The 19851-nt window shown below is 42.3% G+C and overlaps 1 protein-coding gene across 1 annotated transcript in view; it reads right to left on the reverse strand.

The window, feature by feature from the left end:
- LOC139555807 (protein phosphatase 1 regulatory subunit 14C-like) overlaps window positions 1-11784 on the reverse strand; it is a 43346-nt gene extending 31562 nt beyond the window's left edge. The window contains exon 1 of the mRNA XM_071369206.1: window positions 11415-11784. Coding sequence (XP_071225307.1) covers window positions 11415-11648 — 234 coding nt within the window. The 5' untranslated portion in view covers window positions 11649-11784. The remainder of the gene's footprint in view (window positions 1-11414) is intronic.
- Between the last annotated feature and the right edge of the window lie 8067 nt (window positions 11785-19851).

Here is a 19851-nt window from a genome sequence, read left to right on the forward strand (position 1 = left end):
AGCAGTTCAACACTTCAGGAGTAAATGTCCGTTGGCTTTTCCCTTCAAGGACACAGGGGATTCTGTGTCTGATCAATAGACTGTAGCCCCAGTAGAGGACAGTCTTCAGAGTACTGTATAACATATTGATCAACGCATCAGCTTCATTTTCAGGAATGATCTGTTCCTCTGTTTGTCTAACATTGAGCTTCACATGAGAGTGTGGATCTGGTGCTGACAGAGGAAGAGAGGGGGAGGAGACGTGCTGTTGACAAGGTCATAGGAGACACAGACAGAGAGAGAGACAGTAGCTAGGACAAATAGCAAAGCTCTGAAAACCAGACTGTATAAACTGGAAGTAGAAGGCCAGGTGTTGTTGTCCATTAGTTTACTGTAATTAGGGGAGGGGTGGTAGGATGAGGGGAACATAATACAATTTAAATAAAAAATAAAAATAAACCCTAACCACACTGCTAACCACACTGCTAACCGTAATGCATAACCCAAACCACATTGCTAAACGTAATGCATAACCCTAACCACACTGCTAAACGTAATGCATAACCCTACCGATAATGTTGCTGCTGCCGTCTCTTATGACCGAAAAGAGCTTCTGGATATCAGAACAGCGATTACTCACCTCCAACTGGACAAAGATGTTCCTTTAATGAGTCCGACGCGAAGGACATACTGCTATCCGGAGGACAGGCCCTTCATTCGCGTGAAGAAAAGACAGAAATACAGGGGGCGGACTTCAGGGTGCCTTGTGAGAATTCGTCGGCGAGTGGGTAACCTCGCCTCTACCATCCGTTCTGTTGGCCAACGTGCAATCATGGAGAATAAACTGGATGAGCTCCGTTCGAGACTATCCTGCCAACGGGATATTAAACAGTTATATCTTATGTTTCACCATGTCGTGGCTGAATGACGACACGGATTGGGTGGGTTTCCCTTCATCAGCAGGACAGAACAGCTATATCTGGTAAGACCAGGGGTGGGGGTGTGTGTCTATTTGTCAATAACTTCTGGTGCACGATGACTAATATTAATGACTTGAGGTATTCTACCTCAGGCGAGCAATTCCTCATGATAAGCTGTAGACCACACTACCAAGAGAGTTTATCTATATTATTCGTAGCCGTCTATTTACCACCACAAACTGATGCTGGTACTAAGACCGCACTCAACCAGCTGTATACATGGACATTTTAATAGTCAGCTTGCCGTTAGCTAGCATCACTAAACTGGAAGCAAGATTGCTAGCCAGCTGAGAACCAACTAACCAACCATAGATTATTTATACACATTCAACATCACGACCAACACACAGAGCGTGAGTTAGCTATATCGACAATATTATTTGTAGTGTTTTCCAGACAAGGGTGGAAGATACTATTTTTCGCTAACGTTAGTTAGCTATCACTAGTCAAAGACTAAACGTTTTTGTTTGTTCGTTATCTCTGCTGAAGTTACCAGTCTAGAAGAGACTACCATGGCAGAGGGCGAAATTGATTGACAGTGTGTATCTAAAAGATAGCTAGCTAGCTAATGCCAGTGCATTGGGAATGTATTCAGACCCCTTGACTTTTTACACATTTTGTTACGTTACAACCTTATTCTAAAATTGATTAAAATGTTTTTTTTCCCATCAATCTACACACAATACCCCATCATGGCAAAGCAAAAACAGGTTTTCGGAAATTCTTGCAAATGTATTAACCATTTAAAACGGAAAAATCACATTTACTTACAGTGCTGTGGTAAAAGTATTTGCCCCCTTCCTGATTACTTATATTTCTTTTGCACATTTGTCACATTTAAATGTTTCAGATCATCAAACACATTTAAATATTACACAAAGATAACCCAAGTAAACACAAAATGCAGTTTTTAAGTGATGATTTTATTTATTAATAAGGGAGAAAAAGCTATCCGAACCTTCATGGCCCTATGTGACAAAGTAATTGCCCCCTCCCCCCCCCTTGTTACATCATGAATTTACATTTTTTTGGAAAACTGAGTTCAATTTCACTAGCCACACCCAGGCCTGATTACTGCCAGACCTGTTGAATCAAGAAATCACTTAAATAGAACCTGTCTGACAAAGTGAAGTAGGACAAAAGATCTCAAAAAGCAAGACATCACGCCGCGATCCAAAGAAATTCAGGAACAGATGAGAAACAAAGTAATTGACATCTACCAGTCTGGAAAGAGTTACAAAGCCATTTCTAAAGCTCTGGGACTCCAGCGAACCAGGTTTTCATCAAGGATCTCTTTGTACTTTGCTCCGTTCATCTTTCCCTCGATCCTAACTAGTCTCCCAGTACCTACCGCTGAAAAACATCCCCACAGCATGATGCTGCCACCACCATGCTTTACCGTACGGATGGTGCAAGGTTTCCTCAAAACGTGACGTTTGGCATTCAGGCCAAAGTGTTCAATCTTGGTTTCATCAAACCAGAGAATCATGTTTCTCATGGTCTGAGAGTCCTTTAGGTGCCTTTTGGCAAACTCCAAGCAGGCTGTCATGTGCCTTTTACTGAGGCGTGGCTTCCGCCTGGTCACTCTACCATAAATACCTGATTGGTGGAGTGCTGCAGAGATGGTTGTCCTTCTGGAAGGTTCTCCCATCTCCACAGAGGAACTCTAGAGCTCTGTCAAAGTGACTATTGGGTTCTTGGTCACCTTCCTGACCAAGGCCCTTCTCCCCTGATTGCTCAGTTTGACCTGGCGGCCATCTCTAGGAAGAGTCTTGGTGGTTCCAAACTTCTTCCATTTAAGAATGATGGAGGCCACTATGTTCTTGGGGACCTTCAATGCTGTCGCAATTTTTTGGTACCCTTTCCCAGATCTGTGCCTCGACACAATCCTGTCTCGGAGCTCTACAGACAATTCCTTTGACCTGTCAACTGTGGGACCTTATATAGACAGGTGTGTGCCTTTCCAAATCATGTCCAATCAATCGAATTTACCACAGGTGGACTCCAATCAAGTTGTAGAAATATCTCAAGGATGATCAATGGAAACAGGATGCACCTGAGCTCAATTTTGAGTCTCATAGCAAAGGGTCTGAATACTTATGTAAATAAGTTGTATTTGTTTATTTTTTATTTTATTTTCTTTGATAACATTTTGAGATTGTCGAGGATACATTTGTGGGGGAATCCATTTGGGATTTCTGTTGTTATATTTTGAATACATTTGCAAAAATTTCTAAAAATCTTTCACTTTGTCATTATGGGGTATTGTGTGTAGATTGATGAGGATTTTTATTTTATTTAATCCATTTCAGAATAAGGCTGTAACGCAACATAATGTGGAAAAAGTAGAGTGATCTCTATACTTTCTGAATGCTCTGTACATGATTTAGCTTTACGAGTTCAATACAGGACTGCAACATAGCTAGCTAACTTACTTAGTCCAGCTAAGTTAGCAAGCTAGCTAACTTACTTAGTCCAGCTAGGCTAGCAAGCTAGCTAACGTTACGTTACCTCTAAATGAGAATCTTCCGTTCTGAAGGGAACTGTCATCGAAACTTCCCGATTCTACCAGTGAAATGAAAAATGTGCTCGTTCTAGCTTGTGATTTGGATAATGGTGATGTTGATGACAAAAACCTAATGGCATTAATATACCAATGACTATATGCAGTGCCAAAAACTATTTCATGATTATTTTGTTATTTTTTTACAATAGAGACAGTTTTGACTTTGCAGCTGGCCTATCCAAGGGGACATCGCTCAGTTCTGCCTCCAGGACTCGTGCTAATAAACATCAACCTCTGGTGATATTTGGGGTAAAAAGTGGTGCAACATTCATTTATTTAATAATAATGTTAAAAAGTGGTGCAACATTCATTTATTTAATAATAATGTTAAAAAGTGGTGCAACATTCATTTATTTAATAATAATGTTAAAAAGTGGTGCAACATTCATTTATTTAATAATAATGTTAAAAAGTGGTGCAACATTCATTTATTTAATAATAATGTTAAAAAGTGGTGCAACATTCATTTTAGTAGTAATAATAATAGCATGTTCATTGTCCATGTGTAGCCTACTATTTATTCAATAAAAATAAAAAAAACATTTGAATTTCAATGAGAGGGAGAGAGTTCAGAGTACAGCTGCTCCAATTCTCCTCTGACTGTTGACGCCAAGGAGCAAAATGACCAGCTCAGAATCAAGAATCCCCCAGTCGCCCTCTCCTCTCCTCTCCTCTCCTCTCCTCTCCTCTCCTCTCCTCTCCTCTCCTCTCCTCTCCTCTCCTCTCCTCTACTAATGTAGTACCATAATACTAATGTAGGGCCATAATACTAATGTAGGGCCATAATACTAATGTAGGGCCATAATACTAATGTAGTACCACAATACTAATGTAGTACCATAATACGAATGTAGTACCATAATACTAATGTAGTACCATAATACTAATGTAGTACCATAATACTAATGTAGTACCATAATACGAATGTAGTACCATAATACGAATGTAGTACCATAACACTAATGTAGGGCCATAACACTAATGTAGGGCCATAATACTAATGTAGTACCATAATACTAATGTAGTACCATAATACTAATGTAGTACCATAATACAAATGTAGTACCATAATACTAATGTAGTACCATAATACTAATGTAGTACCATAATACTAATGTAGTACCATAACACTAATGTAGGACCATAATACTAATGTAGTACCATACTACTAATGTAGTACCACAATACTAATGTAGTACCATAATACTAATGTAGTACCATAATACTAATGTAGGACCATAATACTAATGTAGGGCCATAATACTAATGTAGTACCACAATACTAATGTAGTACTATAATACTAATGTAGTACCATAATACGAATGTAGTACCATAATACGAATGTAGTACCATAATACGAATGTAGTACCATAATACGAATGTAGTACCATAATACTAATGTAGTACCATAATACTAATGTAGTACCATAATACTAATGTAGTACCATAATACTAATGTAGGGCCATAATACTAAAGTAGTACCATACTATTGTAGTAATATAATAGACAGACGGCTATGTGTTGTTATGAACCATGATGATGTAGGATGCCTGTAGGCCACTGGCGTGCGTGCGTGCGTGCGTGCGTGCGTGCGTGCGTGCGTGCGTGCGTGCGTGCGTGCGTGCGTGCGTGCGTGCGTCACGCAGAGAGAAAAGGCTTGAGCAGCACTAACACCATCAATCGACTGACTCTCTCAGTCAGATCCATCACCACACAACCTGTCTTCTCAGCCATATTGATCAGCCATATTGATCCATCACCATACAACCTGTCTTCTCAGCCATATTGATCCATCACCATACAACCTGTCTTCTCAGCCATATTGATCCATCACCATACAACCTGTCTTCTCAGCCATATTGATCCATCACCACACAACCTGTCTTCTCAGCCATATTGATCCATCACCATACAACCTGTCTTCTCAGCCATATTGATCCATCACCATACAACCTGTCTTCTCAGCCATATTGATCCATCACCACACAACCTGTCTTCTCAGCCATATTGATCCATCACCATACAACCTGTCTTCTCAGCCATATTGATCTATCACCACACAACCTGTCTTCTCAGCCATATTGATCCATCACCATACAACCTGTCTTCTCAGCCATATTGATCTATCACCACACAACCTGTCTTCTCAGCCATATTGATCTATCACCACACAACCTGTCTTCTCAGCCATATTGATCCATCACCATACAACCTGTCTTCTCAGCCATATTGATCCATCACCACACAACCTGTCTTCTCAGCCATATTGATCCATCACCACACAACCTGTCTTCTCAGCCATATTGATCAGCCATATTGATCCATCACCATACAACCTGTCTTCTCAGCCATATTGATCCATCACCACACAACCTGTCTTCTCAGCCATATTGATCCATCACCACACAACCTGTCTTCTCAGCCATATTGATCCATCACCATACAACCTGTCTTCTCAGCCATATTGATCCATCACCACAACCTGTCTTCTCAGCCATACAGACTCTTTTCTAGAAGTAGGCTGGACTCCTAACCTTAACCTCAGTACTGAACACACACACAGCTCAACACAGAGAGCAGACTACTGAACACACACACAGCTCAACACAGAGAGTAGGCTACTGAACACACACACAGCTCAACACAGAGAGTAGGGTACTGAACACACACACAGCTCAACACAGAGAGCAGGCTACTGAACACACACACAGCTCAACACAGAGAGTAGGGTACTGAACACACAGCTCAACACAGAGAGTAGGCTACTGAACACACAGCTCAACACAGAGAGTAGGGTACTGAACACACAGCTCAACACAGAGAGTAGGGTACTGAACACACAGACCATCTAGAACAGGGTCTGAGCTCCACACAGACAGACACAACACTGAGCTAGAGAGGAGTAATGTTGGGGAGATTGTTCTCTCTCTCTCTTCCCCTCTGTGTGTCCTGAAAAAATCAGAGTCCCACAAGAGACAGGAGAGGAATTAATCACTGATTATGTAATACTAATACTAGAGACAATATACAGAGAGGAAGAGAGGAAAAGAGAGGAAGAGAGGGGGAGAAGAGAAGAGAGGAGAGGAGAGGAGAGGAGAGGAGAGGAGAGGAGAGGAGAGGAGAGGAGAGGAGAGGAGAGGAGAGGAGAGGAGAGGAGAGGAGAGGGTGGTGGGCATAAGATGAAGAAGCTAGTGTCTTACAAAGATAGAGGGAGGAGAAGAGATAGGAATGGGAAGGTGGACAGAGCGAGGGCAACAAGAGGATTATATTTGACAAATAGCACTGTTCATTTCTGTTTGTTAGGCCATTATAGTCTTCTTGCCTCTGTTAGTACACTAGAGAGTCCTACGATAGTTTTCTGCTTTGGATAACGTACCATAGAATGAGAAATTCAGATTATTTTCATTATCATAGAAACGGGTTACGATATTCTTAATTCCCATGACGACAGACGAATAAGGTGGTTAACATTGCGATTGGGTTTAATTAACTGTCTTGCACACCAACACATGCACACACACCCTGGTCTGCCTATCACCCTACCTGTGGCTGAGTTACAGGAAACAGAAATACATTTCCCTGAATGTTAAGTGACCCCGTCTCTACTCTATTAAACACACACTGCTCTGTTCTGTTCACTAGTATCAGGTTTTCATATCAAACCGATACAGAGATGGACAGCAAAGCGCTGCCGATTCAGAAAAACATGCGCAAGCAACATTTTTCAAAGAGAACAGTCACTCACCCTTCTAGATAACCTGAAAGACAGTCTAACCAGGTGTTGTATATTGAAGTCTCCTAGGCTAACTAGTATTAGCTAACTTCTATCGCCAATTAGCTTCAGCTGGCAGGTGTGCGACCTTTGGCTAACGGTAGCCTATCTCTGGGGATAGTTAGGGACCGTCAATGTTTTATAAAAAGTAAATGAGACAATATTTTCATGTTGCACATCTTTAAGTCGTCTCATTAAATGCTTTTAATATATGTATATGACTTTCTACAATTTATAGTTGTTTTGAGGTTGTAGGTCACTGACAGTTGGAGCTACTGACATTTTAAAATATTGTTCCCTGTACATTGTTGTAATTTACTGATGGTCCCCAACTAGTCCCACAGGGAAATCAAATGTCAAACCAAATGGACTATGGGTAATACGGTCAGGTCGTGTGCAGTTGCGCTCTGAACTGATGATTATTTGGGTGCTGCCAGCTGTGGGCGGGATTTAAATAAACCCAACCCACGGAAAACTGTTACAGTACCTTTCATTCCATGACATTCAATTTCTTCCCATCATCTTGAAAATCTCAGTTTTGGGACGAAACTGAGACTTTAGTCCATTTAGACACTAGAATAAATGTCTCGCTCATATCGATGCCACATTGGCCGTTTTAAAAGGAAAAGTTGCTGTTTAGGGTAGTCCCTCTTTAACAGTTGCAGTACAGAACGACGTAGGCCAATGTAGGCTGCAACTGAAGACCAGGGCTAACCAGCTAAGGCCAGGAGGAACTGGCATGGCTACAGACCAGGGCTAACCAGCTAAGGCCAGGATGAACTGGCATACCTACAGACCAGGGCTAACCAGCTAAGGCCAGGATGAACTGGCATGGCTACAGACCAGGGCTAACCAGCTAAGGCCAGGATGAACTGGCATGGCTACAGACCAGGGCTAACCAGCTAAGGCCAGGAGGAACTGGCATGGCTACAGACCAGGGCTAACCAGCTAAGGCCAGGAGGAACTGGCATGGCTACAGACCAGGGCTAACCAGCTAAGGCCAGGAGGAACTGGCATGGCTACAGACCAGGGCTAACCAGCTAAGGCCAGGAGGAACTGGCATGGCTACAGACCAGGGCTAACCAGCTAAGGCCAGGAGGAACTGGCATGGCTACAGACCATTAGAACTGTCATTTCAGAAGTGTTCAGTCTTCATCATGCAGGTATCAGGGGGATGTTTCAATAGAGAACATGTTCGTCACATTGTTGCCATGGATGAGCGAGAGACCAATGCTTTGGGATTTAGCCCGTGGTGGTTATAGACCATTTCAACTGGGGGGGCCAAGCTGGGGCCAGTTGTACTGTTAGAGGGGCCAGTTGTACTGTTAGAGGGCACAGTTGTACTGTTAGAGGGGCCGGCTGTACTGTTAGAGGGGTCGGCTGTACTGTTAGAGGGGCCAATTGTACTGTTAGAGGGGCCAGTTGTTAGAGGGGCCAGTTGTACTGTTAGAGGGGCCAGTTGTACTGTTAGAGGGGCCAGTTGTGCTGTTAGAGGGGCCAGTTGTACTGTTAGAGGGGCCAGTTGTACTGTCAGAGGGGCCAGTTGTACTGTCAGAGGGGCCAGTTGTACTGTTAGAGGGGCCAGTTGTTAGAGGGGCCAGTTGTACTGTTAGAGGGGCCAGTTGTACTGTTAGAGGGGCCAGTTGTGCTGTTAGAGGGGCCAGTTGTACTGTTAGAGGGGCCAGTTGTACTGTCAGAGGGGCCAGTTGTACTGTTAGAGGGGCCAGTTGTACTGTTAGAGGGGCCAGTTGTACTGTTAGAAGGGCCAGTTGTACTGTCAGAGGGGCCAGTTGTACTGTCAGAGAGGCCAGTTGTACTGTTAGAGGGGCCAGTTGTACTGTTAGAGGGGCCAGTTGTACTGTTAGAGGGGCCAGTTACACTGTTAGAGGGGCCAGTTGTACTGTTAGAGGGGCCAGTTGTACTGTTAGAGGGGCCAGTTACACTGTTAGAGGGGCCAGTTGTACTGTTAGAGGGGCCGGTTGTACTGTTAGAGGGGCCGGTTGTACTGTCAGAGGGGCCGGTTGTACTGTCAGAGGGGCCGGTTGTACTGTCAGAGGGGCCAGTTGTACTGTTAGAGGGGCCAGTTGTACTGTTAGAGGGGCCAGTTGTACTGTTAGAGGGGCCAGTTGTACTGTTAGAGGGGCCAGTTGTACTGTTAGAGGGGCCAGTTGTACTGTTAGAGGGGCCAGTTGTACTGTTAGAGGGGCCAGTTGTACTGTTAGAGGGGCCAGTTGTACTGTTAGAGGGGCCAGTTGTACTGTTAGAGGGGCCAGTTGTACTGTTAGAGGGGCCAGTTGTACTGTTAGAGGGGCCAGTTGTACTGTTAGAGGGGCCAGTTGTACTGTTAGAGGGGCCAGTTGTACTGTTAGAGGGGCCAGTTGTACTGTTAGAGGGGCCAGTTGTACTGTTAGAGGGGCCAGCTGTACTGTTAGAGGGCCAGTTGTACTGTTAGAGGGGCCAGTTGTACTGTTAGAGGGGCCAGTTGTACTGTCAGAGGGCCAGTTGTACTGTTAGAGGGGCCAGTTGTACTGTTAGAGGGGCCAGTTGTACTGTTAGAGGGGCCAGTTATACTGTTAGAGGGGCCAGTTGTACTGTTAGAGAGGCCAGAACCGCTAGTGGATACAGCTAATACAGTTCTTATCAGTCTGCACAGGGTCTGTACCTCTGGAGCACAGCACTGCCCTGCTTTCCTCATGTCATTGGTTAACCCTCTCCTCCTCATGTCATTGGTTAACAGCACTGCCCTGCTTTCCCCATGTCATTGGTTAACAAACTGTCCTCTCCTCCTCATGTCATTGGTTAACCCACTGCCCTCTCCTCCTCATGTCATTGGTTAATCCACTGCCCTCTCCTCCTCATGTCATTGGTTAATCCACTGCCCTCTCCTCCTCATGTCATTGGTTAATCCACTGCCCTCTCCTCCTCATGTCATTGGTTAATCCACTGCCCTCTCCTCCTCATGTCATTGGTTAATCCACTGCCCTCTCCTCATGTCATTGGTTAATCCACTGCCCTGCTATCCTCTCCTCTCTAGCAGCATCCTGCATGATATGGAGAACACAGCACTGTGGAGATTCTCTCAGCTCTTCAGATGTTAAAGAATGTAGCGACCATCACTGTGAGACCGCATTCCAATGTCTCGGTCAATACCATCTCTCAGGGAAAGACACAGACACCTGCCTGTGATCAAAAGGGTTAAGAATATTCCCGACTCGACACATCACAGGCAGATGGTAACATGAATGGACTCACATACCAGACAACCAATCATTATCTAGACCAGCAGTTTCCCCTTCCTTTAAGCATTATATTGAATCAATATAAAACACAAGCTATTCGGGTCGACATTATGAATTAATGAAACAGATTGTGTATTCTGGTAAAGGGCGCCAATTATTTAATGCCTTTACCGGAATAAATTTTTTGTGTAGCCCAGTGTCAGACAATATTTGTCTGTCTGTAGGCCTATTGACAAATCAGCCCTCTGTAGCCGACTGTAAAGGCGTTCTCAGCAGTTACAGGAGATGGGACTCGGCTACAAAAAAAGAGTCTGACGCTTAAAGCGCAGCTGTGTGGTGTGTTTTACGACCTCAAAGCAGTCTTTTCCCCACTGGGCACAGACTTCAGTTCAACGTCTACATTTGGTTGAGTTGTCAACTAACGTTAATTCAACGTGAACTCAACAAATGTCACAATGTCATTGCATTTAGGTTACAAGTTCGGTGGGGGAAAAAAATCACGAAATGCCCTAACATTGATGGCTTTTTTTATTTGGTTGAAATAACGTGGAAACGTTGATTCAACCAGTTTCTACCGAGTGGTTCATCTGTTCTGTGCGACCCTCTCTTGGAAGCTACCTGTCCAGGGGGGAGACAATGCAGCCGGGGAGAGAGGGGACAATAGACCGGCGTGACCCGCGGATTTACACAGGTAACCAAACCACCTCCATGTTCCCTTCCCCGGGCTTTACGCACCACCAGTGCAAACATACAAAAAACACACTCCAAACTCTAAAGACAACATTTTAAACACTGATTATCTTGGAAATTAATGATTCATCCCGAATCCTCCAAGAATAACCGACCCAAAGCGCCCATAAAACCTCCTCTCCTCACCTCACAGTCGTACAAATCGCTTAGTTGTTCAATGATCCACTCCTCCAGTATCAGTCTCTTCCGCAGCTCCTTCCTGTCGTATTTCACCGTCACTTTTCCCTGCTTCCTCTGGACCGGGTCATCCCGCGGCATGGGTCCGGAACCAGCGCACCCAACCCCGGCCGGCGGCTGGAAGAACACACGGCTGGCGGCCGCGGGCAACTGGGCGCTCGTCTCGGTGCTGGCGGCTGACATCGCGTGTGTTTTTTGACGGAGTTAAAGAGAGAGGGACGGAGCAGGCAGACCTACAGTAGTGACAGGCTGAGCATGAACCGTTTTTAAACACCTGCTATTTAAAGCACAGCGCGTCCAGTGGAGTACAGCCGAGGGGGGCGTGCCAGCAGAATTCCTTCAACTGATCTGAAGCCCGTCCCTCTCTGTCAGATGACATGATTAGTGCTGGGATGAAACGAAACCCTGCTCTTTAAAGAAGGTGGCACCACAGGTTCAAAAATCGTACATCTTTTCTGGATTCTGGAGTTTTTCCTACTCTAACGACCTGGTCAGGTAAAAGTCTACTGTACATGGTGAAGGAACTACCACTACTATAACCAGTCACTACCACTACTATAACCAGTCACTACCATTACTACTGTAGACACTACCACTACTTTAACTATAACCAGTCACTACCACTACTATAACCAGTCACTACCACTACTATAACCAGTCACTACCACTACTATAACCAGTCACTACCACTACTACTGTAGACACTACCACTACTATAACTATAACCAGTCACTACCACTACTACTGTAGACACTACCACTACTATAACTATAACCAGTCACTACCACTACTATAACCAGTCACTACCACTACTACTGTAGACACTACCACTACTATAACTATAACCAGTCACTACCACTACTACTGTAGACACTACCACTACTATAACCAGTCACTACCACTACTTTAACCAGTCACTACCACTACTACTGTAGACACTACCACTACTATAACTATAACCAGTCACTACCACTACTATAACCAGTCACTACTACTACTACTGTAGTCACTACCACTACTATAACCAGTCACTACCAGTACTATAACCAGTCACTACCAGTACTATAACCAGTCACTACCATTACTATAACCAGTCACTACCACTACTATAACCAGTCACTACCACTACTATAACCAGTCACTACCAGAACTATAACCAGTCACTACCATTACTATAACCAGTCACTACCACTACTATAACCAGTCACTACCACTACTATAACCAGTCACTACCACTACTACTGTAGACACTACCACTACTATAACTATAACCAGTCACTACCATTACTACTGTAGTCACTACCACTACTATAACCAGTCACTACCACTACTATAACCAGTCACTACCACTACTACTGTAGACACTACCACTACTATAACTATAACCATTCACTACCACTACTATAACCAGTCACTACCATTACTACTGTAGTCACTACCACTACTATAACCAGTCACTACCACTACCACTACTATAACCAGTCACTACCACTACTATAACCAGTCACTACCACTACTATAACTATAACCAGTCACTACCACTACTATAACCAGTCACTACCACTACTACTGTAGACACTACCACTACTATAACCAGTCACTACCACTACTATAACCAGTCACTACCACTACTATAACTATAACCAGTCACTACCACTACTATAACCAGTCACTACCACTACTACTGTAGACACTACCACTACTATAACCAGTCACTACCACTACTATAACTATAACCAGTCACTACCATTACTACTGTAGACACTACCACTACTATAACCAGTCACTACCACTACTACTGTAGACACTACCACTACTATAACCAGTCACTACCACTACTATAACTATAACCAGTCACTACCATTACTACTGTAGACACTACCACTACTATAACCAGTCACTACCACTACTATAACTATAACCAGTCACTACCATTACTACTGTAGACACTACCACTACTATAACCAGTCACTACCACTACTACTGTAGTCACTACCACTACTATAACCAGTCACTACAAGTACTACTGTAGTCACTACCACTACTATAACTATAACCAGTCACTACCATTACTACTGTAGACACTACCACTACTATAACCAGTCATTACCACTACTACTGTAGTCACTACCACTACTATAACTATAACCAGTCACTACCATTACTACTGTAGACACTACCACTACTATAACCAGTCACTACCACTACTACTGTAGACACTACCACTACTATAACCAGTCACTACCACTACTACTGTAGTCACTACCACAACTATAACCAGTCACTACCACTACTATAACTATAACCAGGCACTACCACTACTTTAACCAGTCACTACCATTACTACTGTAGTCACTACCACTACTATAACCAGTCACTACCACTACTACTGTAGTCACTACCACTACTATAACCAGTCACTACCACTACTATAACCATTACCAGTCACTATCACTACTATAACTATAAACAGTCACTACCACTACTATAACTATAACCAGGCACTACCACTACTATAACCATTCACTACCACTACTATAACCAGTCACTACCACTACTATAACCAGTCACTACCACTACTACTGTAGACACTACCACTACCACTACTATAACCAGTCACTACCACTACTACTGTAGTCACTACCACTACTATAACCAGTCACTACCATTACTACTGTAGTCACTACCACTACTATAACCAGTCACTACCACTACTATAACCAGTCACTAATATTACTACTGTAGTCACTACCACTACTATAACCAGTCACTACCACTACCACTACTATAACCAGTCACTACCACTACTATAACCAGTCACTACCACTACTATAACTATAACCAGTCACTACCACTACTATAACCAGTCACTACCACTACTATAACTATAACCAGTCACTACCACTACTATAACCAGTCACTACCACTACTACTGTAGACACTACCACTACTATAACCAGTCACTACCACAACTATAACTATAACCAGTCACTACCATTACTACTGTAGACACTACCACTACTATAACCAGTCACTACCACTACTATAACCAGTCACTACCACTACTATAACCAGTCACTACCATTACTACTGTAGACACTACCACTACTATAACTAGAACCAGTAACTACCACTACTACTGTAGACACTACCACTACTATAACCAGTCACTACCACTACTATAACTATAACCAGTCACTACCATTACTACTGTAGACACTACCACTACTATAACCAGTCACTACCACTACTATAACTATAACCAGTCACTACCATTACTACTGTAGACACTACCACTACTATAACCAGTCACTACCACTACTATAACTATAACCAGTCACTACCATTACTACTGTAGACACTACCACTACTATAACCAGTCACTACCACTACTATAACTATAACCAGTCACTACCATTACTACTGTAGACACTACCACTACTATAACCAGTCACTACCACTACTATAACTATAACCAGTCACTACCATTACTACTGTAGACACTACCAATTCTATAACCAGTCACTACCACTACCACTACTACTGTAGTCACTACCACAACTATAACTATAACCAGTCACTACCATTACTACTGTAGACACTACCACTACTATAACCAGTCACTACCACTACTACTGTAGTCACTACCACTACTATAACCAGTCACTACAATTACTACTGTAGTCACTACCACTACTATAACTATAACCAGTCACTACCATTACTACTGTAGACACTACCACTACTATAACCAGTCACTACCACTACTACTGTAGTCACTACCACTACTATAACTATAACCAGTCACTACCATTACTACTGTAGACACTACCACTACTATAACCAGTCACTACCACTACTACTGTAGACACTACCACTACTATAACCAGTCACTACCACTACTATAACCAGTCACTACCATTACTACTGTAGACACTACCACTACCACTACTATAACCAGTCACTACCATTACTACTGTAGTCACTACCACTACTATATCCAGTCACTACCACTACTATAACCATTACTAGTCACTACCACTACTATAACTATAAACAGTCACTACCATTACTATAACTATAACCAGTCACGACCACTACTATAACCAGTCACTACCACTACTATAACCAGACACTACTACTACTATAACCAGTCACTACCACTACTATAACCAGACACTACCACTACTATAACTATAACCAGTCACTACCATTACTACTGTGGACACTACCCCTACTATAACCAGTCACTACCATTACTACTGTAGACACTACCACTACTATAACCAGTCACTACCACTACTACTGTAGACACTACCACTACTATAACCAGTCACTACCACTACTATAACCAGTCACTACCATTACTACTGTAGACACTACCACTACCACTACTATAACCAGTCACTACCATTACTACTGTAGACACTACCACTACTATAACTATAACCAGTCACTACCACTACTATAACCAGTCACTACCACTACTATAACCAGTCACTACCATTACTACTGTAGACACTACCACTACTATAACCAGTCACTACCACTACTATAACCAGTCACTACCACTACTATAACCAGTCACTACCACTACTATAACCAGTCACTACCATTACTACTGTAGACACTACCACTACTATAACCAGTCACTACCACTACTATAACCAGTCACAACCACTACTACTGTAGACACTACCACTACTATAACCAGACACTACCACTACTATAACCAGTCACTACCACTACTATAAATATAACCAGTCACTACCATTACTACTGTAGACACTACCACTACTATAACCAGTCACTACCACTACTATAACCAGTCACTACCACTACTATAACCAGTCACTACCACTACTATAACCAGTCACTACCACTACTACTGTAGTCACTACCACTACTATAACCAGGCACTACCATTACTACTGTAGACACTACCACTACTATAACCAGTCACTACCACTACTATAACTATAACCAGTCACTACCACTACTATAACCAGTCATTACCACTACTACTGTAGACACTACCACTACTATAACCAGTCACTACTACTACTACTGTAGACACTACCACTACTATAACCAGTCACTACCATTACTACTGTAGACACTACCACTACTATAACTAGAACCAGTAACTACCACTACTACTGTAGACACTACCACTACTATAACCAGTCACTACCACTACTATAACTATAACCAGTCACTACCATTACTACTGTAGACACTACCACTACTATAACCAGTCACTACCACTACTATAACTATAACCAGTCACTACCATTACTACTGTAGACACTACCACTACTATAACCAGTCACTACCACTACTATAACTATAACCAGTCACTACCATTACTACTGTAGACACTACCACTACTATAACCAGTCACTACCACTACTATAACTATAACCAGTCACTACCATTACTACTGTAGACACTACCACTACTATAACCAGTCACTACCACTACTATAACTATAACCAGTCACTACCATTACTACTGTAGACACTACCAATTCTATAACCAGTCACTACCACTACCACTACTACTGTAGTCACTACCACAACTATAACTATAACCAGTCACTACCATTACTACTGTAGACACTACCACTACTATAACCAGTCACTACCACTACTACTGTAGTCACTACCACTACTATAACCAGTCACTACAATTACTACTGTAGTCACTACCACTACTATAACTATAACCAGTCACTACCATTACTACTGTAGACACTACCACTACTATAACCAGTCACTACCACTACTACTGTAGTCACTACCACTACTATAACTATAACCAGTCACTACCATTACTACTGTAGACACTACCACTACTATAACCAGTCACTACCACTACTACTGTAGTCACTACCACTACTATAACTATAACCAGTCACTACCATTACTACTGTAGACACTACCACTACTATAACCAGTCACTACCACTACTACTGTAGTCACTACCACTACTATAACCAGTCACTACCACTACTATAACCAGTCACTACCACTACTATAACCATTACCAGTCACTACCACTACTATAACTATAAACAGTCACTACCACTACTATAACTATAACCAGGCACTACCACTACTATAACCAGTCACTACCACTACTATAACCAGTCACTACCACTACTATAACCAGTCACTACCACTACTACTGTAGACACTACCACTACCACTACTATAACCAGTCACTACCACTACTACTGTAGTCACTACCACTACTATAACCAGTCACTACCATTACTACTGTAGTCACTACCACTACTATAACCAGTCACTACCACTACTATAACCAGTCACTACCACTACTATAACCAGTCACTACCACTACTACTGTAGTCACTACCACAACTATAACCAGTCAGTCAAAAGGACCATTTGTAATGTAACTGGGACCTTTACGGAGTGCCAACAGAAGAAGATCTTCAAAGGTATTGGATATATTATATCGCTATAAACCCTGCTCTTTAAAGAAGGTGGCACCACAGGTTCAAAAATCGTACATCTTTTCTGGATTCTGGAGTTTTTCCTACTCTAACGACCTGGTCAGGTAAAAGTCTACTGTACATGGTGAAGGAACTACCACTACTATAACCAGTCACTACCACTACTATAACCAGTCACTACCACTACTATAACTATAACCAGTCACTACCACTACTATAACCAGTCACTACCACTACTATAACCAGTCACTACCACTACTATAACCAGTCACTACCATTACTACTGTAGTCAATACCACTACTATAACCAGACACTACTATAACCAGACACTACCACTACTATAACCAGTCACTATCACTACTATAACCAGTCACTACCATTACTACTGTAGTCACTACCACTACTATATCCAGTCACTACCACTACTATAACCATTACTAGTCACTACCACTACTATAACTATAAACAGTCACTACCATTACTATAACTATAACCAGTCACTACCACTACTATAACCAGTCACTACCACTACTATAACCAGTCACTACCATTACTACTGTAGACACTACCACTACTATAACCAGTCACTACCACTACTATAACCAGTCACAACCACTACTACTGTAGACACTACCACTACTATAACCAGACACTACCACTACTATAACCAGTCACTACCACTACTATAAATATAACCAGTCACTACCATTACTACTGTAGACACTACCACTACTATAACCAGTCACTACCACTACTATAACCAGTCACTACCACTACTATAACCAGTCACTACCACTACTATAACCAGTCACTACCACTACTACTGTAGTCACTACCACTACTATAACCAGGCACTACCATTACTACTGTAGACACTACCACTACTATAACCAGTCACTACCACTACTATAACTATAACCAGTCACTACCACTACTATAACCAGTCATTACCACTACTACTGTAGACACTACCACTACTATAACCAGTCACTACTACTACTACTGTAGACACTACCACTACTATAACCAGTCACTACCATTACTACTGTAGACACTACCACTACTATAACTAGAACCAGTAACTACCACTACTACTGTAGACACTACCACTACTATAACCAGTCACTACCACTACTATAACTATAACCAGTCACTACCATTACTACTGTAGACACTACCACTACTATAACCAGTCACTACCACTACTATAACTATAACCAGTCACTACCATTACTACTGTAGACACTACCACTACTATAACCAGTCACTACCACTACTATAACTATAACCAGTCACTACCATTACTACTGTAGACACTACCACTACTATAACCAGTCACTACCACTACTATAACTATAACCAGTCACTACCATTACTACTGTAGACACTACCACTACTATAACCAGTCACTACCACTACTATAACTATAACCAGTCACTACCATTACTACTGTAGACACTACCAATTCTATAACCAGTCACTACCACTACCACTACTACTGTAGTCACTACCACAACTATAACTATAACCAGTCACTACCATTACTACTGTAGACACTACCACTACTATAACCAGTCACTACCACTACTACTGTAGTCACTACCACTACTATAACCAGTCACTACAATTACTACTGTAGTCACTACCACTACTATAACTATAACCAGTCACTACCATTACTACTGTAGACACTACCACTACTATAACCAGTCACTACCACTACTACTGTAGTCACTACCACTACTATAACTATAACCAGTCACTACCATTACTACTGTAGACACTACCACTACTATAACCAGTCACTACCACTACTACTGTAGTCACTACCACTACTATAACTATAACCAGTCACTACCATTACTACTGTAGACACTACCACTACTATAACCAGTCACTACCAC

The sequence above is a fragment of the Salvelinus alpinus genome, chromosome 27 (assembly GCF_045679555.1).
Source record: "Salvelinus alpinus chromosome 27, SLU_Salpinus.1, whole genome shotgun sequence".
Lineage (NCBI taxonomy): Eukaryota > Metazoa > Chordata > Actinopteri > Salmoniformes > Salmonidae > Salvelinus > Salvelinus alpinus.